Here is a 27853-nt window from a genome sequence, read left to right on the forward strand (position 1 = left end):
TTGCCGGAAGCGGGAGAGTCCGGACAAGCGGCGAAGGGCTCCTGTTCCGAGTCGGCTGCGCCCGCGGAGCCGCCTCGTTGCAGTTGGCCGTAAGCGGGGGCGGCAGTCCCATCGGCCAGCGCCTCGGGCTGCGAGTGGCGCCGGGATCGGGGGCGTCGGCTCAGCAAGCAGCTGGCGTCCGCGCCCTGCGCGTCAGGTCCTGGCCTGGGGCACCGGGGCGGCAGGCGGCGGGGGCGGTGCGGGCGGGGATTTGGCGGGCGGCCGAGCCCGGGAGGCGGGCCTGGAGCGGCGGCAGCACCGGGGCCGGCCTGAGGGACCTCCCTAGGCGCAGCCTCGGGCCTCTCTCCATCTCTAAGTGGTGGTGGCTGTGGGCGTTTCTGCAGGCGATCCTTTTGAGTATTTGTTTCTCGCACGCGCCCTGCTGTGGGGTAAAGCGGCAGATTCATGCTGCTGTCATTTGTCATCAAAACGATGGGCTTGCCCGGCGCTGTGACTCAGGCCTGTAATCCCAGCACTTTAGGAGGCGGAGGCGGGCGGATCACGAGTTCAGGAGATCAGTGTCATCCTGGCTAACACGGTGAAACCCCGTCTCTACTAAAAATACGAAAAAAAAAAAAAAAAAACTAGCCGGGCGTGGTGGCGGCGCCTGTAGTCCCAGCTACTCGGGAGGCTGAGGCAGGAGAATGGCGTGAACCCGGGAGGCGGACCTTGCAGTGAGCTGAGATAGCACCACTGCACTCCAGCCTGGGCGACAGAGCGAGACTCCGTCTCAAAAAAAAAAAAAAAAAAAAAGTAAAAACGATGGGCCTCCTGTCGGGTGTGTGTGCCTTTTGGATTTGAGGGCAGGGGGATGACATTGTGACTTGGCCTCCTGTGACCGTCCATTTTCAAGATCTCGCCAGTGTGGTGCAGAAACTCGGCACACCCTGCCTACCTTGGAAGGAGGCTTTCTCTTCCCCACCTCCCTCCCCTCCATCTCTTCCCTCTTTCCCTCTCTCCCCTTCACTCCCCTCCCCCAGCTCTTCTCTTCCCCCTTTCTGTTCTCTTTTTTTTTCTGCGTTAAACCTTTCGGGAGTGTCTTTGTAAACTATTAAAAAGAGTTAGGTCTTCAACATGTATGTTTACTTGCAGGCCTGAGAACTGGAGGAAACTGGAGAAAAGATGCCCTCTGACTCTTTCTGTTTGGCTGCCCAGGCTCGCCTTGACTCCAAATGGTTGAAAACAGATACACAGGTGGGGTTTGACATGTCTTTTTCTTAGTGTGTTTCTGCTTCCATGTTTAAATTTCTCCTGTAAGGCTTTTTTTAGGGTATGTAAAGGGAAGTCAGTTGTATCTTGCTATATTAGAAAAGTAGGTTTATTTCCTGTAACTTAAAATGTAACAGTCTTCATGGCTCTTTTTGTAGATTGTGCAGGGCTGCCTTTTAATTAGTTTCTTGCAAGTGCACGAAACTTGAGATCTATTAATAGGCAAAAATTTTCCCCTATTTATTATTACTGGTTAAGAAGAAATCTGCCACACTCCTAACCATATCATGGTGACTGTTGTTTGCTCCTGATAGTTCTTGAGCTGTTTAGTTAACTGTGGAGGGGAAAATTGGAGAGGTAAACTGCAGTAATTGTGGCCAATAGAAACTCACTCATTTTATGAGGTCTTGTGTTTGTGTTTCTGGAGAGACAAGAGTTAGTTCAGTTGAGCTGTTCGTTTTGTATTTGTAACCAATACAAGGACTAAGGACAGTTGTGTTGCAACTGAGGTCATGATGTTGATGAATTTTTTTCGTCCTTTGTTCTTTTAAAAATTATGGTTAGAAAGCAGAGCATAATTGTTCTTTATGTAGATCCCAACTGATTGGGGTTTTTAGGGAGATTTTTTGGCATTCAGTAAATGTTTTTGTTTTCTGTGTGACATGATGTGTGTTTTTTACTATTACAGAATATTTTATGTATGGATAGATTTATACATACCAAATTCCCTTTTTTTTTTTTTTTTTTTCTGTTTTTTGAGGCAGAGTCTCACTGTGTCGCCCAGGCTGTAATGCTTGGCACCTTCTCGGCTCACTGCAACCTCTGTCTCCTAGGTTCAAATGATTCTCCTGCCTCAGCCTCCCAAGTAACTGGGAGTATAGGTGCCCGCCACCACGCCTGGCTAATTTTTATATTTTTAGTAGAGATGGGATTTCACTCTGTTGGCCAGACTGGTCTTGAACTCCTGACCTCTTGATCCACCCGCCTCAACCTCCGAATGTGCTGGCATTACAGATGTGAGCCACCGCAACGAGTCTACATTTTTTTTAATTTAAAAAATTACATGAAGTTTATTTTTTTGTGGTATCTAGTTCAGTAAATTGTGAGCTCTATAGATTCATGTACCCCCACCATCATCAGGATGGAGAAGTTTCATCACCCCAAAAGCTCCCTTGTGCTGCTGCTTTTTATCACATGTACCCTGGACTTGTACCCTGGCAACCACTGATCTGTTCTCCATCAGTGTAAGGGTATTGTTTTTGAGAATGTCATGTAAGCGGAACCTTTTTTTTTTTTTTTTTTTGAGACGGGGTCTCACTCTGTCACCCAGGCTGGTGTGCAGTGGCGCGATCTCGGCTCACTGCAAAGTCTGCCTCCTGGGTTCACGCCATTCTCCTGCCTCAGCCTCCCTAGAGGCTGGGACTACATGCGCCGCCACCACGCCCGGCTAATATTTTTGTATTTTTAGTAGAGACGGGATTTCATCATGTTAGCTAGGATGATCTTGATCTCCTGACCTTGTGATCCACCTGCCACAGCCTCCCAAAGCGCTAGGATTACAGGCGTGAGCCACCGCACTTGGCCCAGTGGAACCATATTTTAAGTAACATTTTGAAACCATCTTCATTACTCCCAGTTACATGTTTGAGATTTATCTGCTGTTCTGTGTATTAATAGTTGTTTTTATTGCTGAATAATTTAGTATTTCGTCATTTGAATGTACCACATTGTATTTATCCATGATGCTATTTTGGGACCTTGTGGTGGTTTCCATTTTTCTTTCACAATTGTAATCCTGCTGTGAGCCATTCTGCTGCCTCAGCCTCCCAAGTAGCTGGGACTACAGGTGCCTGCCACCACGCCCGGCTAATTTTTTTTGTATTTTTAGTAGAAACGGGGTTTCACCGTGTTGGCCAGGATGGTGTCGATCTCCTGACCTTGTGATCCACCTACCTCGACCTCCCAGAGTGCTGGAATTACAGGCGTTAGCCACTGCGCCTGGCCAATAATGTGGTAGTTTTATGTTTAACTTATTATTTATTGTTATTTTTGAGATCGGGTCTCACTCTGTCGCCCAGGCTGCAATGCAGTGATGTAATCTTAGCTAACTGTAGCCTTGAACTCCTGGGCTCAAGTGATCTTCTTGCCTCAGCCTCCCAAGTAGCTAGGACTACAGGTGCGCGACACCATGCTTGATTAATTAGAGACAGAATCTCACTGTGTTGCCCAGGCTGGCCATACACTCCTGGCTTCAAGCAGTCTTCCTGCCTCAAGACTCCTGAGTTGCTGAGATTCCACACCTGGCACTAGATGTAACTTTTTGCAGAACCAGTAAACTGTTTTCCACAGTGGCTACAGTGTTTTACATTCTTGCAGCAGTATACCAAGATTCCAGTTTCCCCACACCCTCACTAATACTTTTTCTTTTCTTGTCTGATGATAGCCATCCTAATTTGTGTGAGTAGGTAGAGCATCTCATTGTTTTGATTTGCATTTCCCTGTTGATTAGTCATGCTGAACATCTTTTTACATGCTTATTGACCATGAGTATACATTCACTGGAGAAATGTCTATTCAAATCTTTTGCCTTATTTTTATTTTTATTTTTGGAGACGGAGTTTGGCTGTAGTTGTCCAGGCTGGAATGCAGTGGCACAATCTCAGCTCATTGCAACCTCCGCCTCCTGTGTTCAAGTGATTCTCCTGCCTCAGCCTCCAGAGTAGCTGGGATTACAACTCCTGACCTCAGGTGATCCACCCACCTCGGCCTCCCAAAGTGCTGGTATTGCAGGCATGAACCACTGCACCTGGCCCTTTTGCCCATTTTTGTAATTGACTTTTTGTTTTGGGTTATAGGAGTTCTTTATCATGGATGGACTTTCATAATCTCTTCCCTTTATCCAACCCTATAAAACCCATATATTTATTCTTTGCTTGCTTTATTTTGTATAATTCAATTTTTTTAAATGTCTGATGCATTTTCTTTCCAATTAAAAATATACATGGAATAAATGTTTTCTTATAAAAATGTATAGATTATAAATTAGAGATTTCACCTGACTGCCCACCCCAATTTCAGTTTTCCTCCAAGAGTTAGCCAGTATTATCCCTTCGGTGTGGCTATTCAGAGTTACTTTTCCTTGCATGGACATACATGTGTAAATGTACATGTATTAACATAATTTTTGATGCCAGGCATGGTAGCTCATGCCTGGAATTCCAGCACTTTGGGACCTTGAGGTGAGAGAATTGCTTGAGGCCAGCGGTTGGAAGCTGCAGTGAACTGATTGTGCCGCTACACTCCAGCATGGGTGACAGGGTAAGACCCTGTGTCTTAAAAAAAATCTATATCTGCGGTTGATAATAGTACCCACCTCGTAGGTTATTATGGGATCAGTACAGAAGGCCAGGCAAAGTGCGTATCCTATTATCTTGCATGTAGTAAGTACCAGTGTAGACCACCTGTTATCCAGAAATTTGCTGAAATATGCCTTGCACTTTCTCTCTTTCCATTTTGATCAGTCTTACTAGAAGTTACCAGTTTGAGTTTTTTCAAAGAGCCAGTTGTTGGTTTTATTGATTTTGTTTTCTTTTTCATTGATTTCTGCTTTATTATTTATTATTTCCATTTTTCTGCTTGCTTTGAGTTCCATTTGCTCTTCTGTCTCTTCTAGTTTCTTAAGGTAAAAAATATTTTTGTGTCTATATATGTAAAGTATATTGTTCTCTAGTTTGTACTGTCTTTAGGTTCAATATCATGCTAATATTAGCTTCTTAAAATGAATTGGGAAGATTTTCATCCTCTAGATTCCAGAAGAGACTGTTTTGAGTCTGTGTTAATGTTGGATGGAATTATGCAGTGAATTCATTTGGGTCTGATAATTTCTTTTTATTGGGATTCTTAGAATTATGAATTCAGTTTTCTTGATAGTGGTAGGGCTATTCAAATGGTCTGTTTTATATTTGGTGAGTTGTGGTAATTTGTATTATTTGAGGAATAAGTCCATTTTGCCCAAGTTGTCAAAGTCCTGTGTATAGAGTTGTACCTAGTAATTCCTAATTCTCTTTTTTGATGTCTTTTTTTTATTTTTTTTTTTTGAGAGAAGTCTCTCTCTTGTCCCCCAGGTGGAGTGCAATGGCTTTATCGCGGCTCACTGCGACCTCCGCCTCCTGGGTTCAGTCGCTTCTCCTGCCTCTGCCTCCCAAGTAGCTGGGATTAAGGTGCCTGTCACCACGCCTGGCTAATTTTTGTATTTTTTAGTAGAGACAGGGTTTCCCTATGTTGGCCAGGCTGGTCTTGAACTCCTGACGTCAGATAATCTGCCCACCTGGGCCTCTTAAAGTGCTGGAATTACAGGTGTCAGCTACTGTGCCCGGTCTTTTTTGATATCTTTAGAGCGCGTTTTCATCAGTAATGTTGGTAATTTATGTCTGGTTTTTTTTTCTTTTTTGGCGGGGGGGTCAGTCTTGCTTAGAGACGTGTGTCAGTTTTATTAATCTTTTCAAAGAACCAGCTTTGCCGGGCGCGGTGGCTCACGCCTGTAATCCCAGCACTTTGGGAGGCCGAGGCGGGCGGATCACAAGGTCAGGAGATCGAGACCACGGTGAAACCCCGTCTCTACTAAAAATACAAAAAATTAGCCGGGCGCGGTTGTGGGCGCCTGTAGTCCCAGCTACTCGGGAGGCTGAGGCAGGAGAATGGCGTGAACCCGGGAGGCGGAGCTTGCAGTGAGCCGAGATCGCGCCACTGCACTCCAGCCTGGGCGACAGAGCGAGACTCCGTCTCAAAAAAAAAAAAAAAAAAAAAAAACAAAGAACCAGCTTTTTGCTTTACTGTTTGTTTTTTCTGTTTTCACTTTGTTTCTACTCTTACCTTAATTATTTCTTCCTTTCTGCTTACTTTTAGGTTTATTTTGCTATTTTTTTTTCTTTTAGGTTTTCGAGGTGGGCACTTACATTATTGATTTGTTTCCAAGTTTCTAATACCATTTGTTTAGTGCTGTAAATTTCTCTCTCTCACCCACTGCAGGTCTTTCCCATACATTTTGATGTATTGTACTTGCATTTTCTCTCAGTTCAGAATGTATTTTAAAATTTCTCTTGAGACTTCCTCTTTGATCCATGGGTTATTTAGAAGTTTATTGTTTAGTTTCTGAGAGTTAGGCAATTTTCCCGTAATTGTTCTCTTGTTGACTTCTAATTTGTTTCCATTGTTTGAGGGAACGTAGGCCGTGTGACTTTAATTTCAAAAAATTTGTTAGGTTTGTTTTATGCCTCAGAATATGTTCTAACTTAGTATTTGTTTTGTGGATACTTGAAAAGATTATGTATTCTGCTGTTATTGGCTGGAGTGTTCTATAAATTTTGATTGGATCTAGTTGATCGATGGTGATGGTGAGTTCTATATCCTGGCAGTTTTTCTGTTTCCTAATTTTATCAGCTGTAGAAGAGATTTTGAGGTTTCCAACGATAAAAGTATAAATGTCTTTTTCTCCTTTCAGTTCTGTTCATTGTTTTTTTGTTTGTTCGGTGTATGCATGTTTCGAATTGCTGCATCTTAATGGTGGATTGACCAAGTTTTCGTTTTGAAATGTTGCCATCTGTTCCTGGTAATATCTTTTTTTTGTTTTGGAGATGGAGTTTCGCTCCTTTTGCCCAGGCAGGAGTGAAGTGGCAGGATGTCAGCTCACTGCAACCTCCGACCCCACCGGGTTCAAGTGATTCTCCTGCCTCAGCCTCCTCAGTAGCTGGAATTATAGGCATCTGCCATCAGGCCCAGCTAATTTTTGTATTTTTAGTAGAGATGGGGTTTTTAGAGATGAGGTTGGGAGTTCGAGATCTGACCAACATGGAGAAACCCCGTCTCTACTAAAAATAGGAAAATTATCCGGGGAATGGTGGTGCAGGCCTGTAATCCCAGTTACTCGGGAGGCTGAGGCAGGAGACTCACTTGGTCCTGGGAGGCGGAGGTTGCGGTGAGCAGAGGTCACGCTATTGGACTCCAACCTGGGCAACAAGAATGAAACCCCATCTAAAAAAGGGAAAAAAGAAAAAAAAAAAGAGATGCTTTTGGGCATATGAGTTTTAATTTGTTGATGCCTGTTAATATATCACAGATTTCCTCTATTTGCTAACAGACACTAGAATGTTTAAGGCTTATGTAAATTTGTACTTTTCCAAAATGAAGCTGTCTATTAGACTTTTGCCCTCAGATGTGAAACTACAAGATTGCCAGATGAAACTTATATTTTGTGTAGTTGGGAGTGTTGGCTTTATTTGACTGTGATACGTGACTCCCTGGAGAGCACATAGAAGATACAGGAGGCAGAAAGAAACAAGAGCAAAACCCTGGTCGTCTTGCTCCCCAGAGACAGGAGTGATACTTGTAGCCTGTTTCCTTGTTTTCTTATGTTTTAATTTTTGTGTTTGTTTTCCTTTTTTGTTTCTTTATGTTTAAATATAGTTGAAATCACATTACGGTTGGCTCTCTGTATCTGTGGGTTTCACAAACACACATTCAACCAACTGTGGATCTAAAATATTGGAAGAAAAGCAGTAAAAACCAAAACAACAATAAAAAATAAAAATAAAAAACAATACAGTATGACAACGAATTACAGAGCATTTACCTTGTATTAGGTGTTATAGTAATCTAGAGATGGTTTTTCTTATTTGTTTGTTTTGACATGGAGTTCTCACTGTTGCCCAGGGCAGTGGGGCTATCATGGCTCCCTGCAGCCTTGATCTCCTGGGCTCAAGTGATTCTCACACCTCAGCCTCCCAAGTAGCTGGGACTCCAGGCGTGTGTCACAATGCCTAGCTAATTTGTATTTTTTGTAGAGCCAGGGACTCACTGTGTTGCCCAGGCTGGCCTCTAACTCCTGACCTCGAGGGATCTGCCCGCCTTGGCCTCCCAAAGTGCTGGGATTACAAGCCTGCGTCACCACGCCTGGCCGATTTTTTTTTCTGTTTAATTTGTATAGATGGGGTTTTGCCATGTTGCCCGGGCTGGTCTTGAACTCCTGGGCTCAGGCGACCCTCCCGCCTCGACCTCCCAGTGTTGGGAGTATAGGTGTGAGCCACTGTGCCTGGCCGAGATGATTTAAATGACATGGGAGGATGTGCACAGGTTATATGCAAATACCACACCATTTTATATCAGGGTCTTGAGCATCCTAGGGTTTTGGTGTGGAGCCAGGGTGGGACAGGCCTGGTCCCAATCCCCTGCAGATACCAAGGGACGACTGTACATGTTGTATTTTTGAAAATAGTTTTAGAGTAAATTAAACCAAGTGACAGATGAGATTCCTACCCATTTGGCAATAGGAGTGCCGTGGTTCTTTCCTTCCTTCCTGACCGGCTGTGATGGTCGTGAATCAGAGTGTCATGTATGGGTGGGCGGTAGGTGCTCAGATTCTCCAAGCACTGTTGTGTGTTTGTCGAATCAAACTGAGTTCCCTCAGCTGCAGAAACGACTGAGAACCCAGCAGCTTTTTCTCTGCTGCTTCCTTTGTGATGACATAGGGTTGGTGGATTAATTGGAATGTATCTTTCATTAAGTGGAAGAACTCCTAAAATTTTTAAAAAGCCTTTTTTTTTTTTTGAGATCATTGTGGATTCACATACAGTTGTAAGAAACAGCATAGAGATTCCTTTTATTGTTCGCGCCTTTGCCCTCGCTGGTAGCTAGTTGCAAACTACAACACAGCCATCACAACTAGGGTGTTAACTCTGATAGTCTGCCTGTCTTCTTCAGGTTTTCCCAGTTTTACATGCTCTCAATTGTGTATTTCTTTGCAGTTTTTTCAGGTGCGGATTTTCTGAGACCACCACTGCAATCAGGGTAAATGGACAAGGGCCGTTTATACCCACGTTCACGTATTCTCTCCACCTTAACTGCTGGCAACCACTCATCTGTTCTCTGTGTCTATTATGTGATTTTTTTGACATTGGGTTTTTAATTTTGTATTATTGTTATTATTGTAATTTTTGGAGACAAGATCTCACCCTGATGCCCAAGCTGGAGTGCAGTGATACAGTCATAGCTCACTGCAGCCTCAAACTCCTGGGCTCAAGCCATCCTCTCATTTCAGCTTCCTGAGTAGCTGGGACCACAGATGCATGACAACACACTCAGCTAATTTTGTATTTGTAGTGACTGGGGTCTTGTTATGGTTCCCAGGCTTGTCTTGAACTCCTGGCCTCCAGCAAGATTGAGTTTTTTTCACTCAGCATAATCCCCTTGACATTTTCCCAAGGGGGTCGTTTCATGTATCATTATTGCTGAGTAGTTTTTTTTGTTTTGTTTTGTTTTGTTTTTGAGTCTCATGTTTTCACCCAGGCCAGGCTGAAATGCAGTGGTGCAATCTTGGCTCACTGCAACCTCCACCTCCTCCCAGGTTCAAGCAATTCTGCCTCAGCCTCCCAAGCAGCTGGGACTCCAGGCGTGCACCACCACACCCGGCTTATTTTTGTATTTTTAGTAGAGATGGGGTTTTGCCATGCTGGCCAAGCTGGTCTCCAACTCCTGACCTAAAGTGACTTGCCCACCTCCTCTGACGACACTTGACCCATGTGCTTTTTTATATAAGGACTGTGTGTCCTGTTACATGTCTGTGTCTTGTCGTGTTCATATTTCTCATTTAGGAGCAAAGATTTCCGTCTTCCAGGTACCCAGTGCCCTTCTCAGAGGTTCTTGTGTTTCCTCTCTCAGCTCCCGGTGCATTATTCAGGCACTTGTGGATAAGCATGTACTGATCCCCAGCCAGCTGTGTTCTTCATTGCCATTTTTATTACACATTGTATCTTGGGGAGATCCTTCTATAACATCCTTTTTTTGTTTTTTGTTTGTTTGCTTGTTTTGTTTTGTTTTTGAGATGGAGTCTTGCTCTGCCTCCCAGGCTGGAGTGCAGTGATCTTGGCTCACTGCAACCTCCATCTCCCAGTTTCAAGTGATTCTCCTGCCTCAGCCTCCGAGTAGCTGGGATTACAGGCACGCCACCACCACACCTGGCAAATTTTTGTATTTTTAGTGGAGACAGGGTTTCATCATGTTGGCCAGGCTGGTCTTGAACTCCATATTACCTGTTTTTATAGGATTTCCCCCGATTGTAAAGCAAATTTTAGTAAATTTGGAGAATATAGTTTATAGTAGCAATACTATAATATATATAGGTTACAAATATGATATTGTATAAAGTAAAAAATATAATTGTTGTGCATGATTGAGTTGAGATTATATGTTCATTTTTGTATTCTAGCCTTTTCTGTCTTGTACAGGATGATTTTTATAGTGAGCCATTTGCATAACCTTTTATAACATGCAGAATGAAACTGACTTGTGAAATTAACATACACGGCCGGGCGCGGTGGCTCAAGCCTGTAATCCCAGCACTTTGGGAGGCCGAGGCGGGCGGATCACGAGGTCAGGAGATCGAGACCATCCTGGCTAACACGGTGAAACCCCGTCTCTACTAAAAATACAAAAAGAAATTAGCCGGGCGTGGTGGCGGCGCCTGTAGTCCCAGCTACTCGGGAGGCTGAGGCAGGAGAATGGCGGGAACCCGGGAGGCGGAGCTTGCAGTGAGCCGAGATCGCGCCACTGCACTCCAGTCTGGGCGACAGAGCGAGACTCCGTCTCAAAAAAAAAAAAAAAAAAAAAAAAAAAAAAAATTAACATACACAAGTAGTGAAAAGCTTTAAAAGACACAGGAGGGTGATGAGCACTTCCCTTAGAAGAGGACGACTCCTCACGGGGTGGGTTAGGCACACAGGGCTTCACCCTCAGCCAGGAGCAGACCCTGAGTGGAGGACGCTGGATCTGGGGCGAGCCAGGCTACCCCGTGTGGTTCTGCTGCTCTTCTTCCAGCTCCTCTCTGGCCTGGTCTCTCCTGTGGGTTTTATTCTCCCTCCGTTTATGTATTTATCTGCTTATTGTCTGCTTCCTCCCATTAGACTCTCACTTTGTGAGGTCATTTCATGAGCCTTTTCCCAAGACGTTTAAAATTCCTTGTACATTTCTTTGATTCTTAAAGAGAAAACTTTTCCTTTACAAAAGACGTTTGATGAAAGTTGTTAAACAACAAAACTAAAAATGCACTTGTAATCCTGTCATGTGAGGAAAACCATTGGTTGGATTTTGGTACACACCCTTTCATAGTATTGATTTTATGTAGTATCTGCACCCTCCGCTGCTGACTGGTTATGTTCCGTGTGTCGTCTGCAGTTCCGGGCCTGCGGGCAAAGGCGTGGAGGGGCTCGCCAGAGTGGGATCTCGAGCGATACTGTCTTTCGCCTTCGCCTTCCTGCGCAGGGCCTGGCGATCAGGTACGGTCCCTGGTGTTGCGCGTGGTTCTTCCCTAATGCACCAACAGTCTGGGTTTTGAGTTCGGTTCAGCCACCCTGTGCCCTTCGGCTGATCCCATGTGCTCTCTGCCCCTCAGTTTTCTTGCTTGTGAGATGAGAGGCTGCAGAGGCTGTTTGGCTTTTCATGTCTGTGCTTTAGAGAAAAAAAAAGAGCAAGTGCATGCACCCTCCACCCCACGCCAGCCACTACCATGGAACACTGAGTACGAACTTAATTCTAGAAGAACAAGAAGTTAGTGTAGTGCTCATGTGACAGCCACGAAACACAGAATTGACTGGAGCAGCTGTGCTAGATTTTGGCCTGTTGAGTGAGGGATTAGAAAGGGGACAGTAGCATCTTCTCTCGCTGAGGGCTGGGAAGCCCAGCGGGAGAGGGGAGTAGTGGGGGCTCCTCTGACGCGTGTGTGCGCCCAGGCGAGGATGCGGACCTCTGCAGTGAGCTGTTGCAGGAGTCCCTGGATGCCCTGAGAGCACTTCCCGAGGCCTTGCTCTTCGACGAGAGCACCGTGTCCTCTGTGCGGCTGGAGGTGGTGGAGACAGCGACCAGGTTCCTCAGGTCTGTCGTGACCGGGTGAGTTCTTTCCTTTCTTACCTTCTGCTTGCAGACAGCTGGCCTGCTGGAGGCTGGTTCTTACCACCCTTGCTTTAGAGCTAAGAGGCCTAGTAGGTTGGTTTCTCGCCTGTTTTAAGTGGGCTCTCGGTGCTGTGATTCCGAGTCTGGGATCTCAGCTTTTCTGGTGATTCAATTTATGATCCTCTGACTAGACCCAGGAAGCTGTGATACTAAATGAGACGACGAGGGAGGATGCTTAGAGTTTTGGCCATCAGTCATCCGTAGAGGGTTGAGCGCTGACATTGTGTGTCTCTCTGTGATGATTAGGAGCTGCTGTTCTGAGTGCAGAGTGGCACTTGGCTTGAAGTCTTATAGATAATGTGGGGGGTAAACAACTACTCAGGATCAAATTGTTTAGTCCTGTAACTGATGTTTTTAGTGTAAAACATTTTGAATAGGAATCATTTGTGTGTAAGGAAAAACATGAACTCTGGTCTTGGGTGCTAGGCATTGTTGTTAAGGTTTTTAAATGTAAAGGAATTCAACAGGAAGGACAGGTGCAGAGGAAGTGAGGCCGCTCCTCACTCTCCTTGCCAGAGGTCAGCACTGTGCCTTCTTCCAGTGGGCAGGAGGCCTTTGGCGTTTGCGCCCCCGGCTCTGAGTCCACTTCCTGAGCCTGCTGGTGAAGTTTCCATACACATGTTCACAGTGGGGTTTACAAAATTCCTCTAGAAAACACTTCAAGCATTGTGGGTAAGAGATTTTTAGTCTAGTTTTTCAAAATACGTAAACTGAGAAGTTATTTTGTCTATTTATACTTTTGAGTTTATACAATTGAGTTTTATTTATACAATTGAGTTTTATTCAGTGTTTAATAAGACTTTGAAATTCATTCATTTTTAGGGGTTCTAAGTGAAAATTGTTTTTCTCCTTTCAGTTGCATGCTGCCATTAGTCACCAGGTTGACCCGGAATTCCTTGGTTTAGGTCTGGGCAGCGTCCTCCTGAACAGCCTGAAGCAGACGGTGGTGACCCTGGCCAGCAGCGCGGGCGTACTGAGCACCGTGCAGTCGGCCGCCCAGTCCGTGCTGCAGAGCGGCTGGTCCGTGCTGCTGCCCACCGCCGAGGAGCGGGCCCGGGCACTCTCTGCTCTCCTGCCCTGCGCAGGTGGGCTTGGGGAAGGAACAGGAGAGGGCATGGGTCATGGTGCTGGGAGGGGATGGCATTTCACTCAAATTGGCACGCACTTTCTATTTCAGTTTCAGGCAATGATGTGAACATAAGTCCAGGTCGTCGATTCATGATTGATCTTCTGGTGGGCAGCTTGATGGCTGATGGAGGGTTGGAGTCAGCCTTACACGCAGCCATTACTGCAGAGATCCAGGTATGGCCTTGGAGGCACACGTGACCTGGTGGTGCGCTGAGATCGGAAATACCACATTCACATGTGTGAAAAATAACTGAAAACAGTAAAACTAAACTCGTATCATATTCGAGTATGTTTTAAATTATTTTATGTGCTAATTTAAACAATTATTGAGATATGATTTAATTGTGATGAAATCCTGCATGTTGTCTGTTTCAGTGAATTTAACAGGTAACCTGTCCATCATGTAGACCGTTCCCGTCACCCGGGAAGATCCCTGTGCCCCTTGGCACTCGCAGCCGGGACGCTCCCCTGCCCTCAGATGAGATTCATTTCCCTGCTCTGAGTGTTGCAGCAATGTAGCTGCAGAGGCTGCACTCTTTCCTGCGTTGCCGTGGAGAAGGATTTTCAGATTCACTCACACTGTTGTGTGTCTTGTGACTTGGTTTTTTTTTTTTTTTTTTTTTTGAGACGGAGTCTAGCTCTGTTGCCCAGGCTGGAGTGCAGTGGCCGGATCTCAGCTCACTGCAAGCCCCGCCTCCCGGGTTCACGCCATTCTCCTGCCTCAGCCTCCCGAGTAGCTGGGAGTACAGGCGCCCGCCACCTCGCCCGGCTAATTTTTTTTTGTATTTTAGTAGAGACGGGGTTTCACCGTGTTAGCCAGGATGGTCTCGATCTCCTGACCTCGTGATCCGCCCATCTTGGCCTCCCAAAGTGCTGGGATTACAGGCTTGAGCCACCGCACCCGGCCTTGACTTGGTTTTTATTATGGGAAGTTTTCCATTTTATAGGTGTAGTGCTGGTTGTTATTTCATTCTTCTACTGAAGGACATTTAATTGCTTTTGGTTTTTGTATTCTTTTTTTTTTTTTTTGAGACAGTCTCGCTCTGTCGCCCAGGCTGGATGCAGTGACCTGATGTTGGCTCATGGCAGCCTTGTCCTCCTCGGCTCAAACGATCCTCCCACCTCGGCCTCCTTTGTTGCGGGGACCACAGCGTGTCACGATGCCCGGCTAGTTTTTTTATTTTTTTGTGGAGACAAGGTTTCAGTGTGTTGCCCCGGCTGGTCTCGAACTCCTGGGCTCAAGTGATCCCCCCACCTTGGCCTTCCATAGTGTTGGGATTACAAGCGTGAGCCACCGTGCCCAGGCTTTCTGGTTTTTGGCCGCGTAGAGCTGCCATGATTGTGCTGTGTACAGGTACTTCAGTGAGCATATGTTCTCCCTTAGGGTAAACACTTGGAGTGGAATTTGTTAGGTCTTGGGGTCCGTGTGTGTTCATAGTTTCCCAGAGTGGCTTTGCCATTTACACTTGAACCAGTGTGTGTGAGAATTAAGCTGCTTCTTATCCTTACAAAGCAGCTGGATGCTGCGTGTGTGGGGCGGATCACGTGGGTGTTTGTGAGAGCCAGTGGCAGGGTTAAAGATTTTAGGGACTTCACAGGAGGAGGCTGCAGAGCGTCAGCAGAGGCAGCCTGGACCTTGGATCTGTAAAAGGAAGACACTGTTTGAAACTGCACAGCTGAGTTGGGGTTTCCAACGGGGCAGGTGGGGTCCTGTGGGTAGGTGTGTGTGGTGGCACACAGAGGCTGGGATAGCTTGGCCCTGGGGTCAGGGCTCAGCCAGCCTGTGTGCTTCACACCTGCTAATGAGATCACTTGTAAACAATTTCTGTTTATAAATTACAGGATATTGAAGCCAAAAAAGAAGCACAGAAGGAAAAAGAAATTGATGAACAGGAAGCGAATGCCTCAACGTTTCACAGAAGCAGGACTCCATTGGATAAAGACCTTATTAATACGGGGATCTGTGAGTCTTCTGGCAAACAGTGTTTGCCTCTGGTTCAGCTCATGCAACAGCTTCTTAGGTAAATTGTATTAGCAGTATTGTAGTGTATTTTATTTACTTAATTTTTTTTTTTTTGTGAGACAGCATTTCGCTCTCGTTGCCCAGGCTAGAGTGCAATGGCGCAATCTTGGCTCACCGCAACCTCCGCTTCTCAAGTTCAAGTGATTCTCCTGCCTCAGCCTGTCAAGCAGCTGGGATTACAGGCATGTGCCACCATGCCCAGCTAACTTTGTAGTTTTAGTAGAGACGGAGTTTCTTTCTGGTGGTGAGACTGGTCTTGAACTCCCGAGCTCAGGTGATCCGCCCACCTTGGCCTCCCAAAGTGTTGGGATTACAGGCATGAGCCACCACGCCTGGCTTATTTATTTACTTGTTAATTTTTTTTTTTTTTTTTTGAGATGGAGTCTCACTCTATCGCCCAGGCTGGAGTGCGGTGTCACAATCTTGGCTCACTGCAACCACCACTGCCTGAGTTCAAGCGATTCTCCTGCCTCAGCCTCCTGAGTAGCTGGGACTACAGGTGTCCGCAACCACACCTGGCTGATTTTTGTATTTGTAGCAGAGACGGGGTTTCACCATATTGGTCAGGCTGGTCTCAAACTCCTGACCTCAGGTGATCCATCTGTTTTGGCCTCTCAGAGTGTTGGGATTACAGGCATTAGCCACTGTGCCTGGCCTTTATTGTATTTTAATGAGTGATTGTTGTTTTTCATATTAAGATAATGAAATCCAGCACAAGAATCTCAAAAATTGGTGATTGAAGGGATATTCTGAAAATTACCTAGTACAGACGTTAGGATAAAGAGCAGACCCTTTTCAACATAGGTAAGAGGAGAAGTTGGAGGGTATGATGATATTCAAAAGTTTTTCACAGAAGATAAATTGGGGTGTGCAGTAAACATGTGAAAAGATTCTTAGTAATAAGCAGGTGGATGCAAATGAAAATCATCATGGGAAGGTTATTTTTAAAAGTGGTTCTATCATTGCCTCACTTTACATATTACAGCATTATACATACTACTGTGTAAGATAACTTTTCTTTTCAAAACTAAAGTCAATGTGAAAGAATGATGAGCATTGTTTTGTAAGGCCAGACTAGGAGGAGGTGGGAAGAAGTCAGACTCAGCCTGTGAACAGAGGCTAACCTTGGCAGAAGCCAAAACGTTCAGACAGTGTTGTGTAAAAAGGATCACTCAAGAAGAGCGGAAAAGCAAGATGATTTGTGAAACAGATTTATTAGAAAATGAAACACATTTGTACCTCTTATTTAATAAAAATCTGCTTTTTGTAAACTTAGGCTTCTGGTTTTAGTTTCTACACATAGAGAAAGCAAAGAACTGGCAAGTTGCATCAGGCGGCCGAGCACAGAGCAGGGAGCCCTGGGAAGTGGCCGCAGCTCTCAGCCAGCCTGGTCATGGGGCCGTGGTGGGTCTGTGGCGTGGGGTGGCCCTGCTGTCCACAGCCAGAAAAACGAACTTAGTGGACACAGTGAAATTTTGAAACGGGAAGTTTTTAGAGCTAGTTTCTATCATGGATTTTAGTAAATGCTATTTCGAAAAGCATTTTTGTGATGTTTATTTTGTTTTTCTAATCTGATAATGCATATTTCACGCATTCTGGTCTTTAACCAATGGAAATTAGTGAACTAAACTTAATATAGTTTCTGTTAAGGGAAAGATCCTGGGATTTGTTCTCAGAAAATTTCAGTTGGAACAACTTGTTCACATAGGTGAACTTCCAACTCAGTAACTATAGGAATAAGAATAAAAGCTGTGTTTACTTTCACAGAGTTCATTAAGAATAAATGAGAAAGTGGATGTTAACAACTTTGCAATTAAAATGTAAAGTTACATGCAAAGTTTTCAAGTGAGCATTTTCCAGAGGTGCTTTTCTAGGTTCTTGAATGCCTCTCTGTTGTCTGAGGCTGCGTCATGGGCTGTTGGTGTCTTTGGCGGGGGGTGAGTGCAGGGTTCCTGTTGTGGGTCCTTCGTTCTCACGAGGGCAGTGCCCGTTTTCCCCATCTCCTGCTTGCTCAGACTGTTTCCATGTGCAGAGAGACTGGCCTGTTTGAGCTGCAGCTGTGCTATTTGAGCTGCAGCCGTGTAGCCTGTGCTGGCCAGTCTGGCCGCACTCACACAGTTTGCTGATCAGCACTTGAAGTGTGTCCATCGTAGCTGAGACACTGAATATTTTATCTGTTTAATTTTTATTAAAATACAGACTTTAATAAATTCTGTTATTAGGAAGCATGTAAGTGTGTTTAGAATAACTGGGCCATGTGAGTCTACTTTGTCACCTGTATATTTTATGAATCTAAGTGCGGATCAGATATTTTCAATGCAAATCTCACTGTCCAGATTGAAATGTGCTGCATATGTAAGCTACCCTGATGGTTTTTGAGGACTTATGAAATAACCTATGTAGCCGGGCGCGGTGGCTCATGCCTGTAATCCCAGCACTTTGAGAGGCCGAGGTGGGTGGATCACGAGGTCAGGAGATCCAGACCATCCTGGCTAACACGGTGAAACCCCGTCTCTACTAAAAATACAAAAAATTAGCCGGGCGTGGTGGCGGCGCCTGTAGTCCCAGCTACTCGGAGGCTGAGGCAGGAGAATGGCATGAATCCGGGAGGTGGAGCTTGCAGTGAGCCGAGATCGCGCCACTGCACTCCAGCCTGGGTGACAAAGCGAGACTCCGTCTCAAAAAAAAAAAAAAAAAAAAAAGAAAGAAATAACCTATGTAAAATAACAATTTTTCTTATATTGATTTGATGTTGAAATGGTAATGCTTTCAATCTGTTGGGATAAGTATGATACATTATTAAAATTATTTTTAGTTTTTGAGATGGAGTCTTGCTCTGTTGCCCAGGCCAGAGTGCACTGGCACAATCTTGGCTGGACAGCACCCTGATCAGCACCATTTCCCGCCTCAGCAGGGCAGTCTCCTTACAGGGAACTTAACGAGGCACAAAAGAAGGCTCAGGGGACAGGGAGGACTTCTGCTGGGAAAAGGCTCCTAGACCCGGTTCTGCCTCTGACTTGCTGGGGGTCCTCGAGGAAGTTGCTTCCCCTCTGTGGTCTCAGTTTCCTCAGGTAAGAAATGAGGGGTTGGGCCAAATGGTCTAAGGTTCGGGGAACCTCTAAGTCAGAGCTCGTAGCTGCTGGTCAAGATGAGGGAGAGGCTCTCAGGGTCAGCCGAATGCCTGAGAGGCAAGACAGGCCCAAAGGTGAGCACCCTGAGCACATCAGGTGGGCTCGGAGCTGGTGCATCAGCCCCACATTCTGCAGGGCAGCCCTGGACTCGGGAGCCCGCTCACACCAGCCCGGTGGGACTTGAAAGATGTGAGGGTCCAGCCTCTCCTACTGTTGCAGGGCTGGGGTCTGGGAGCTGCAGATTCTGACCCCACAGCTACCTTAGACATGCCAGACGGGCTGGGCAAGACACACCCTCTCTATGAAATGAGCAGACAGTCCAAATAGATACACTAGAGAAGGGCTGTGGGAAGGACCCAGCGCCACTGACTGCACTGGGTGCCTCCCACAGCCACTAAACGCAGAGTAGCTTGTTATAGATTAGCCTCCCCACAAGAGCAGTTAGAAAAACTGGACAAAAATGTGCCCCAATCAAAAACAATTATTTGAAGGTAATTGGAGACCTCAGCCAGGATTTGAGTGACCAGGCCTGGGAGGTGACCCTGACAGTCTGTAGTGCTTTCCCACACTTGGTGATTGGTCAACAGTAGAGGGCTAAAGGCTAAGAAACTTGAGGATGAAGTGGTAGTGAACAGGCTGGAGAGCCTAGCTGAATGTTTGGCACTCACAGGGCTCAAATGACATAATGAGAATTTGGATCCCAGTAAGGAGATGGGACCCTGGAAGGGCCACCCCTAGGAGAAGAAATGAATAAAGAATAGACCAGCTGTCACAAAAACTAAAACCTGCTTTGAACCAGCTTAGTCCCAAACTGGATGAAGGTGATCTGCCCTTACTCCAATTGTGTGCCATAAAGTCAAAGTCAATACTCTCTCTCTTGGCTGGGCACGGTGGCTCAAGCCTGTAATCCCAGCATTTTGGGAGGCCGAGGCGGGCGGATCACGAGGTCAGGAGATGGAGACCGTCCTGGCTAACACGGTGAAACCCTGTCTCTACTAAAAAATACAAAAAAAAAAACTAGCCGGGCGTGGTGGCGGCGTCTGTGGCCCCAGCTACTCAGGAGGCTGAGGCAGGAGAATGGCGTGAACCCGGGAGGCGGAGCTTGCAGTGAGCTGAGATCCGGCCACTGCACTCCAGCCTGGGCAACAGAGCGAGACTCCGTCTCAAAAAAAAAAAAAAAAAAAAAAAAGTCAATCCTCTCTGGAGGCAGGTAACAGTTTCCTAGCCACGCCATAAGACAAGACAACACAAGACTAAACAAGAAAGAGCAAGCAAAAAGACAATGCAAACATACATAGATATTATTGTCCTCAGGTAGAAACTTTTTTTTTTTTTGAGATGGAGTCTCGCTCTGTCACCCAGGCTGGAGTGCAGTGGCGTGATCTCGGCTCACTGCAGCCTCAACCTCCCGAGTAGCTGGGATTACAGGCGTGCGCAACCATGCCCGGCTAACTTTTGTGTTTTTAGTAGAGACGGGGTTTCATCATGTTGTCCAGGCTGGTCTTGAACTCCTGACCTCAGGTGATCCACCCGCCCAGGCCTCCCAAAGTGCTGGAATTGCGGGTGTGGGCCACCGTGCCCGGCCAGTATTTTATCACAATTTAACATAAATTTTCTTTTTTCTTTTTTTCAAGTTTATTCTCAGACTATATTCACACAGTGACATGGTGGCTTACACTTCTGTAGGCCTTGTTGACAGTGCCGGCTCTTAGATGTCGATGATCTTCATCTTCTTCTTGTCTCCTCGGTAGAAGAATGGGATGCAGGAGTTGCCTAAGCCTGGGCGCTCCTGGGCGTTCTTCATCCCACGAGGCAGCTGCACGACCTGTGCAGTGGGGCTGTCGTGGGGAGAACCGTCCCCAGCCTCTCCTCGCGCAGACGCCATGCTGCTAGCGTGACTTGTATCACAAAGATCTTTGGAGGGAGGGACGCAGGGCGCTGAGCACCTCTCCTTGTGCTCTGGCAGCTTCTCCTCCTGGTCTCGCATCCTCTCTTCCTTCTCCCGCATCTTCTCCTCCTGCCCCCGCATCTTCTCCTCGTGCTCCCGTATCTTCTCCTCCTGCTCCTGCATTTTCTCCTGTTTCCACAGCTCCTCCTCCTGTTCTGGCAGCCTCTGCTGCTCCTGCATCTTCTCCACCAGCTCCTTCATCTTCTCCATCTGCTCTCGCATCTCCCCCTGCTCCCGCATCATCTCCTCCTGCTCCCGCATCATCATCTCCTCCCACATCTCCTCCTGCTCCCACATCTTCTCCTCCTCCTCCTCTCGCATCTTCTCCTCCTGCTCCCACATCTCCTGCTGCTTCTGCATCTTCTCCTCCTGCTCCTGCATCCTCTCCTCCTTTGCCCGCAGCCTCTGGTACTGCTCCCACATCCTCTCCTCCTGCTCCCTCATCTTCTGCTCCTGCTTGTGCATCTGCTCCTCCTGCTCGTGCAGCTCCTGCTCCTGCTCCCGCAGCCTCTCCTCCTGTCTCCACATCTTCTCCTCCTGTCTCCACATCATCTCCTCCTGCTCCCGCATCTTCTGCTCCTGCTCGTGCATCTGCTTCTCCTGCTCCCGCAGCTCCTGCTCCTGCTCCCGTAGCCTCTCCTCCTGTCTCCACATCATCTCCTCCTGCTCCCGCATCTTCTGCTCCTGCTTGTGCATCTGCTCCTCCTGCTCCCGCAGCCTCTCCTCCTGTCTCCACATCTTCTCCTCCTGCTCCCGCATCTTCTGCTCCTGCTCGTGCATCTGCTTCTGCTCCCGCAGCTCCTGCTCCTGCTCCCGCAGCCTCTCCTCCTGTCTCCACATCTTTTCCTCCTGCTCCCGCATCTTCTGCTCCTGCTTGTGCATCTGCTCCTCCTGCTCCCGCAGCCTCTCCTCCTGTCTCCACATCTTCTCCTCCTGCTTCCACATCTGCTCCTCCTGCTTCCGCATCTGCTTCTCCTGCTCCCGCAGCTCCTTCTCCTTCTCCCACAGCCTTTCCTCCTGTCTCCACATCTTCTCCTCCTGCTCTCGTATCTTCTCCTCCTGCTCCCATGTCTTCTTCTCCTGCTCCCGCAACTTCTCCTCCTGCAAAGTGTTGGTTTCAACCTCAAAAGGAAATAGACTCATGAGCTAGCTATATAAATGTAATCTATAAAATAACGGTTTTCATCTATGATTCTTTAAAAAAAAATTTAAGCCCTAACCCTGATGTTCTGATTCCCCTGGCAGGGCCACAATTTGTAGATTTTTAGCACACTCTAGATGGTTGTATGGTGGGATCAGAACAAGGACCCAAATTTTCCAGCTCTTGGCTGGACCCTCCCTATACCCTGCATGATCCCTAGACCATGGTCCCAGCTGGGTGGAGCTTTCACAACCGCGGGGGCTGCAGTCTCTTACCTGTGGCAGCAGGATTTTGTCCCTCTCCAGCTTCATTTTTAGCTCCTTTACGTTGAGCTGGATCTCAGACTTCTCAGATTTTACAAGTCGAAGTTTTTCTTGTAGTTCGGCATTTTTCGCCTTCAGCTCCTCGTTGGTTATGCTGTGACCGGAGGCCATGGAGAAAGGAATGAATTAAGAACAGAAAGGACTGCTTTGGTGATCAACCCTGTACCTTTGCCCCACAACAGAACTGTGGCATTGGAAGGGACCCCAGGAACTAAAAGTCGCAGGTGGCAGGCCAGAGAGAAGACATGAGTTGCCTGAGGCTACCCCATGAGTCAATGGCACAGCCGGCACTAGAGCTTCCCCGCGCACACATGAAAACCTGTTTGGGGCCTCTCACCATGCTCACCTGTACCCCCACCTCCCAGCACACCCCCCACGCTGAGGGCCCCCAGACCTCCCATTCCACCTTCCCCCATCCTACGTGTTCCTGTACAGTTCCAGACTCAGGGCGTCCCTCTCCTTTGTTAACTCCTCGATGTACTGCAAATAGAGAAAGGTGAAGTCAGGATAGAGCAGGCAGAGGAGTGGCTGGCCGACCAGGAACAACAGCCACAGTGACCACTCCACACACCACTCCCCACTCCCAGTCACACCTGACATGCTCTCAAGGCACTTCCAAGCCCAGGATCTCATTTGTTTTTCTTCTTTTTCTTTTTTTCTTTTTGTTCAGATGGAGTTTCGCTCTTGTAGCCCAGGCTGGAGTACAATGTTGCAATCTCACCCTACCACAACCTCCGCCTCCCAGGTTCAAGTGATTCTCCTGCCTCAGCCGCCCAAGTAGCTGGGATTACAGGTGTGAGCCACCACACCTGTCTCTCACTTGTTTTTCAAAGAACTCAGTAAGGGTGGAAGGGACAGGGAAAGAGATTGAATTGATAGCTGGCTAACAGGGGCCCAGAGAGATCAGATAAGATTGCTGCTGTTATTACTGTTACTACTCCCACTGTCAGAACCTTTGAGTGCTTCACCAGGCACTGCACTAACAAACCCATTCAATCCTCGCAACCTCCATAGGAGACGGTTACCATTATTACCTCTATTGTGTAGATGAAAAACATGGGGTACTGAAGGTTAAGGGGTTGTCTAAGATCACTTAGACAGAGCTGGGCTTTCAACACCCAGGTATATCTGATTCTGTAAGCCCATTCCTTCGCTGGGGGTAGGGCCCAGATAAGAAGGAGGAAATTAATCCTTTGTTGACTCTTTGAAAGAATGATACATTGGCGTAGTCCAAAACTCAGAAGGTACAGAAGGGAAATACCTCCCATACACACTGTTCCTGTCTCCTGAGTTTTTTATGAATCCTTACACATATGTTTTAGGTATATTAGCATACTACGTAGCCACACACATGTATGTTTGTTCCCTCTTTCTACACAAATGGTAACATTCTAAAGATACTCTTCTGTATCTTCATGGTACAAGTACACTACCCCTGCCTAGGACTTAGCAAAGGCCACAGCCACGTCTGGGCAGGGTGGGCTCTTGGCCTCGGAGCTCTGTGTCCGGTGCTCGTTCCCCACAGCACCCTGCAGCTAACCCGCAGCAGCCGACTCAGCCCCAACCTGCCTCTAATATCCACACCCAAAAGCAGTACTAAATGGCCCATGCTGCCTTCTGGACAGGACACTGCATTGTGCAGAGGGGACCTTTAGGCTCATTCCTCCATCTGTGAAACTGGGCTCCCAGGGGACCGAGCAGGTGGTTGGACTCACCCTGTCCGCCTTCTTGTGCTGTGTGGACACAGCAGACAGAGCCTGCTGTAACTCTCCTGCAAAGTGCCAGGAACGATGCAGGCGACCGGCCAGATCCTTGGACTCTCCTGGAATGAGAGAGGTTGAGATGTGGCACAAAGGACTCCCCCTAAAGGCCTGTGAAAGTGCCAGGTTGAAGGATTACCGGGTGCCCAGATTCCCACCTTCACATTTCCTGGCAGCCTCCTGGCTGAAGTAGAGCCCTGTCTCCAGTTCAGTCTTCTGACTCGTAAGGATTCGTATAGTATGATCCTGGGTCTTTGGGAGAAAAGATAAGCAAGTGCTGAAAGAGAAGCAAAGAAACCTTCTCCAGAGGACAGGAGGGAACTTCACCCCCTCCACTCACCTCTAGCTCCCTCCTTAGGGCTTCCTGATGTTGGTGGCTTGCCGCCTTTTCCTATAGGAAGAGGAAGACAGAGCTCTTACTAGGGGGAGGCAGAGATGGCACAGCAAGAGATGTCCCCAGAATGGCACCACTGCCCCAGGACAGGCCCACCCATGGGGCCAGGTTATCAGGGACCCTGTGGGGATGGGGTGGAATGTGGGGGGTGAGCCTTCATCCCCAGTCTGGGAGTGGGCCAGGCGAGACTGGGGCCTCTACATCTGAGTGCCCCCCAAACCCAGCAGTCATGTGAGCAAACAAAGAAATCATGTTACTTCTTCCAGCTGGGCTCAGTTCTGTTGTTTCTGTGGGGAGAGTCGAAGGGAGGTGACTGAGGGTGGCCCCCTCGACTCTATTCCTCAAGTCAGGAAGCGGTAGGCAGGGGCCAGGGATGGATTTTAAATGCAAAGTTATCAGACCCAATGGGAACACGAACTGGTCAACTCTCAACTGCCAAAAAAAAAAAAAAATGGATTTGGGTCTTTGTTGGTTTTTGCCCACAGCCACAGAACTGAAAGGCTGAAACTAGATTCTCTGGAAAAGACACTAACATAAACCTTCAGAGATGGAGTGTGAGAAAAGCCCACCCTTCTGCCAGCTTGTGATTTAGAAAGGTGCATTCATTCAGCAAACATTGACCAAGCACATACAGGCCAGGGACGGTTCTTCACAGCTGGGATATGGGACAGCTGGGATACAGGACGGAAAAGGCAGACAGAAGCTCTTGGCCCCCAGGTTTCCATTCTAGTGAATCTTTAAATCTCAGACTCTCAGAGCAAACAGAAACCTGTGATACTCTTATAACTCTACCTCCTCAGGAAACGCAAGTTCAAAAGAGGAGAGGAGTTTACAGCAGGCCCTGGCCTAGGGATTAACAGAAAAGCAACAACAATAACAAATCTGATTCAAACCTCACAAATATAAGTAAAACATTACCATCCCTATTTTATAGATGTGAAAAGAGAGGCCCAAAGAGCTCAAGCAATTTGCCGTAAATCATGTTCCTAGTAGATGGAGAGGTAGGATTCAAACCCAGAAATCTTTTTTTTTTTTTTTTGAGACGGAGTCTCGCTCTGTTGCCCAGGCTGGAGTGCAGTGGCCGAATCTCAGCTCACTGCAAGCTCCGCCTCCCAGGTTTACGCCATTCTCCTGCCTCAGCCTCCCGAGTAGCTGGGACTACAGGCGCCCGCCACCTCGCCTGGCTAGTTTTTTGTATTTTTTAGTAGAGACCGGGTTTCACCGTGTTAGCCAGGATGGTCTCAATCTCCTGACCTCATGATCCTCCCGTCTTGGCCTCCCAAAGTGCTGGGATTACAGGCTTGAGCCGCCGCGCGCGGCCAAACCCAGAATTCTTTTTTTTTTTTTTTTTGAGACGGAGTCTAGCTCTGTTGCCCAGGCTGGAGTGCAGTGGCCGGATCTCAGCTCACTGCAAGCCCCGCCTCCCGGGTTCACGCCATTCTCCTGCCTCAGCCTCCCGAGTAGCTGGGAGTACAGGCGCCCGCCACCTCGCCCGGCTAATTTTTTTTGTATTTTAGTAGAGACGGGGTTTCACCATGTTAGCCAGGATGGTCTCGATCTCCTGAACTCGTGATCCGCCCGTCTCGGCCTCCCAAAGTGCTGGGATTACAGGCTTGAGCCACCGCGCCCGGCCCAAACCCAGAATTCTTAACCAGTACCCGGCAGTTCTTCCTTCCACAATCTTAAGTTACCTTCTACCCGCCCCTTGTGCCCCTGACCTCAGGAGACCAGCCAACCAAGACTCACATCCTCAGGTGAATGGCAACCACCAGAAGTGGTTGTCTCAGGGTTAGTGCCGTTATTTATTTTCTTTTTGGTGTCGGTTCCTCCGGTACCAACACCAGCATTGTTCCACTGATGATAGCCTCTAAACTGTAGAAAAGAAGAGCAGTGATACTCATGAGAACTCCAAGGTCCTACAGTCAGTTTACAGTTCATACAACATACTCTCGTAGGTGATCTGATTTAATGCCACCAACAACTGTACGAGGTGTTGTCAAAATCACGACTGAGAGGGATCAATACTGTGGCAGAAAAAAAAAGGCAATAATGGACCTTAAACTCAGTCTTCTGACTCTGAGCTCTGGGGTTTTGCCACAAATCGGCAGTTTCCAGGGACCAAAACCAGAAGCAGAGGTAGAAAAGTAAAAAGTAGGCAGGAAAGTACACACTGTGTGATTAAGAGTCATACATCCTCACACGTCTGTTAGTGTGAAGAAGTACACCACTACCTCTCAAACTTTTACATCAATGTATCCTCAGGGCGGAAGCCAGCTTTTCTGTTAAATCTGGGAATTTAACAGAGGACAACCCAAGCTTCATTTCAGAGAGAAGTCTGGTATACTCTTAGAAATCCATGTGACTGTCATCCCCAAGAGCATTAATCTTTTGTCTCTCGGTAGAATCAAGGGAAAACTGTATGCTTCGGAAAGATGCCCCATTTTTATCCTGCGGCACTCAAAGTACCCCAGGTGGACATGAGATGAGGAAGATTTGAGTTGTCAAGTTCAGTTTCCCAAGATCTATTCCACAGAAGATGAGCAAATCTCACTTCAGAGATCACTGACTGATGGGAACTGTGGTCCCAGAACCATGGAGAATTCAAATATGAGGTGTAGAACTTAGAAAAAAATGGCTAAAGTCTCTTTGGAGAGTAGAAGCCTGGGAGAAAACCAAACCGAACTCGTTCTCCCATTGCCACCCAGAGACACTGTGAACATTTTGAGTTCACAGGGGAGGTGTAGCCTTGTCAAACGGTCAATGTCTGTGTTAAGGGACTAAGGCAGCCCGAAACTTCTCGCTCCTAGGTCACATCGTCCCTACTCTTCCTCCAGCTGGAAATCTGTGCTGCAACCAGAGGAACCAGAAAAGGGGCAAGAACACTTAGGGTGCGGGTCCTAAGATCAAAGGCCTGCCTCGCGGCAGCAATGATAGTTCCTAGAGGGACTGTGACGTCACTACATTCCACTCCTCCGGGCGGTGGTGGGGGACCGGGGACACATCAGTGCTATGCCCAAGTTGCCTCTTTGAGATTGGGGAGAGGTTCGCAGGGTCGGGACCCAGGTCCTTGGAGACGTGAGCCCGAAGAGCCCAGGGAGGTCGGGCTTGGGGCGGTGGGAGGTGAGGGCCGAGTATGGAGTGGAGAGCCCCAGGAGTCACCTGCCCAAAGTCACCCTGGGTCGACTGGTGACGGCAGGTGCAGGGGCACCCAGGTCCTTGGAGACGTGAGCCCAAAGGGCCCAGGGAGGTCAGTTTTGGGGTAGTAGGAGGTGAGGTGGAGTACAGAGTGGGGAGCCCTAGGAGTCACCGGCTCAAAGTCACCCTGGGGTCACTGGCGAGGGCAGAGGCAGGACTGCTGAGGGGGTGGGGCTGGCTGAGAAGATTTTGGTTGGGGGAGCCCAGAGTTACTGGGAGGACCGAGCCTGGTGTGCCTCTGGAGTGGCACGAACTCTGGCAGCTGTTCTGCTGTCTGAGGGGGCCTGGGGCTGGGTTTGGGTTGGGGTGCCACAACCCTCTGCGTTTTACCTTTTTCTTGGCCTCAGCCAATTTTCTCTCTCTGTTTTCTTCTGACATCATGGGGTGGGGAGGGAAGTGGGGTTGGGGCCACAGTGGGGTGATCCAGATGAGTACACCGATACACCTCCAGTCACGTACCACACAGCTATGTGACTGAGCCAGAGGAGGCGTAACCAGAGCCACACTAGAATGCAGAATAGGGGCGTGGCCTTAATGCTTGAAGCCCATTGGTCAGTGAGAAAG

The 27853-nt window shown here is 47.5% G+C and overlaps 2 protein-coding genes across 15 annotated transcripts; one reads left to right on the forward strand and one right to left on the reverse strand.

Moving 5' to 3' along the window:
* LOC126958073 (E3 ubiquitin-protein ligase HERC2-like) lies at window positions 1-25424 on the forward strand. Of its 14 annotated transcripts, none has more exons than XM_050796198.1 (7): window positions 1-196; window positions 1132-1233; window positions 11473-11573; window positions 13152-13331; window positions 15217-15395; window positions 18309-18468; window positions 22611-23662. In XM_050796198.1, exons 2-7 carry the CDS (start codon window positions 1162-1164, stop codon window positions 22693-22695), a joined length of 777 nt encoding a protein of 258 aa, XP_050652155.1. In that variant the 5' UTR covers window positions 1-196; window positions 1132-1161; the 3' UTR covers window positions 22696-23662. The 14 variants fall into 14 exon arrangements, with proteins under 14 accessions (XP_050652155.1, XP_050652156.1, XP_050652160.1 ...); XM_050796199.1 differs by having other exon boundaries at window positions 1-89; XM_050796203.1 differs by lacking the exons at window positions 18309-18468; window positions 22611-23662 and adding exons at window positions 13424-13548; window positions 20163-20234 and having other exon boundaries at window positions 13103-13331.
* Window positions 20237-27844, reverse strand: LOC126958088 (golgin subfamily A member 6-like protein 7). The gene is given in 9 exon segments (XM_050796223.1): window positions 20237-21598; window positions 21893-22034; window positions 22362-22420; window positions 23656-23762; window positions 23859-23952; window positions 24041-24091; window positions 24352-24381; window positions 25841-25966; window positions 27620-27844. Coding segments are annotated over 9 exon segments (2022 nt in total). The 5' UTR covers window positions 27671-27844.
* Window positions 27845-27853: the final 9 nt, after the last annotated feature.

Source organism: Macaca thibetana, chromosome 7 (assembly GCF_024542745.1).
Source record: "Macaca thibetana thibetana isolate TM-01 chromosome 7, ASM2454274v1, whole genome shotgun sequence".
NCBI lineage: Eukaryota > Metazoa > Chordata > Mammalia > Primates > Cercopithecidae > Macaca > Macaca thibetana.

Bases quoted from the DNA above. Each gene is read 5' to 3' on its own strand.
- LOC126958073 (XM_050796194.1), top strand. From the start codon at position 9,095: ATGGACAAGGGCCGTTTATACCCACGTTCACGTATTCTCTCCACCTTA. The intron at 9,182-11,472 runs GTGATTTTTTTG...TGTCGTCTGCAG, and splicing joins CTGTTCTCTGTGTCTATTAT to TTCCGGGCCTGCGGGCAAAG. The intron at 13,332-15,216 runs GTGGGCTTGGGG...TATAAATTACAG, and splicing joins TGCTCTCCTGCCCTGCGCAG to GATATTGAAGCCAAAAAAGA.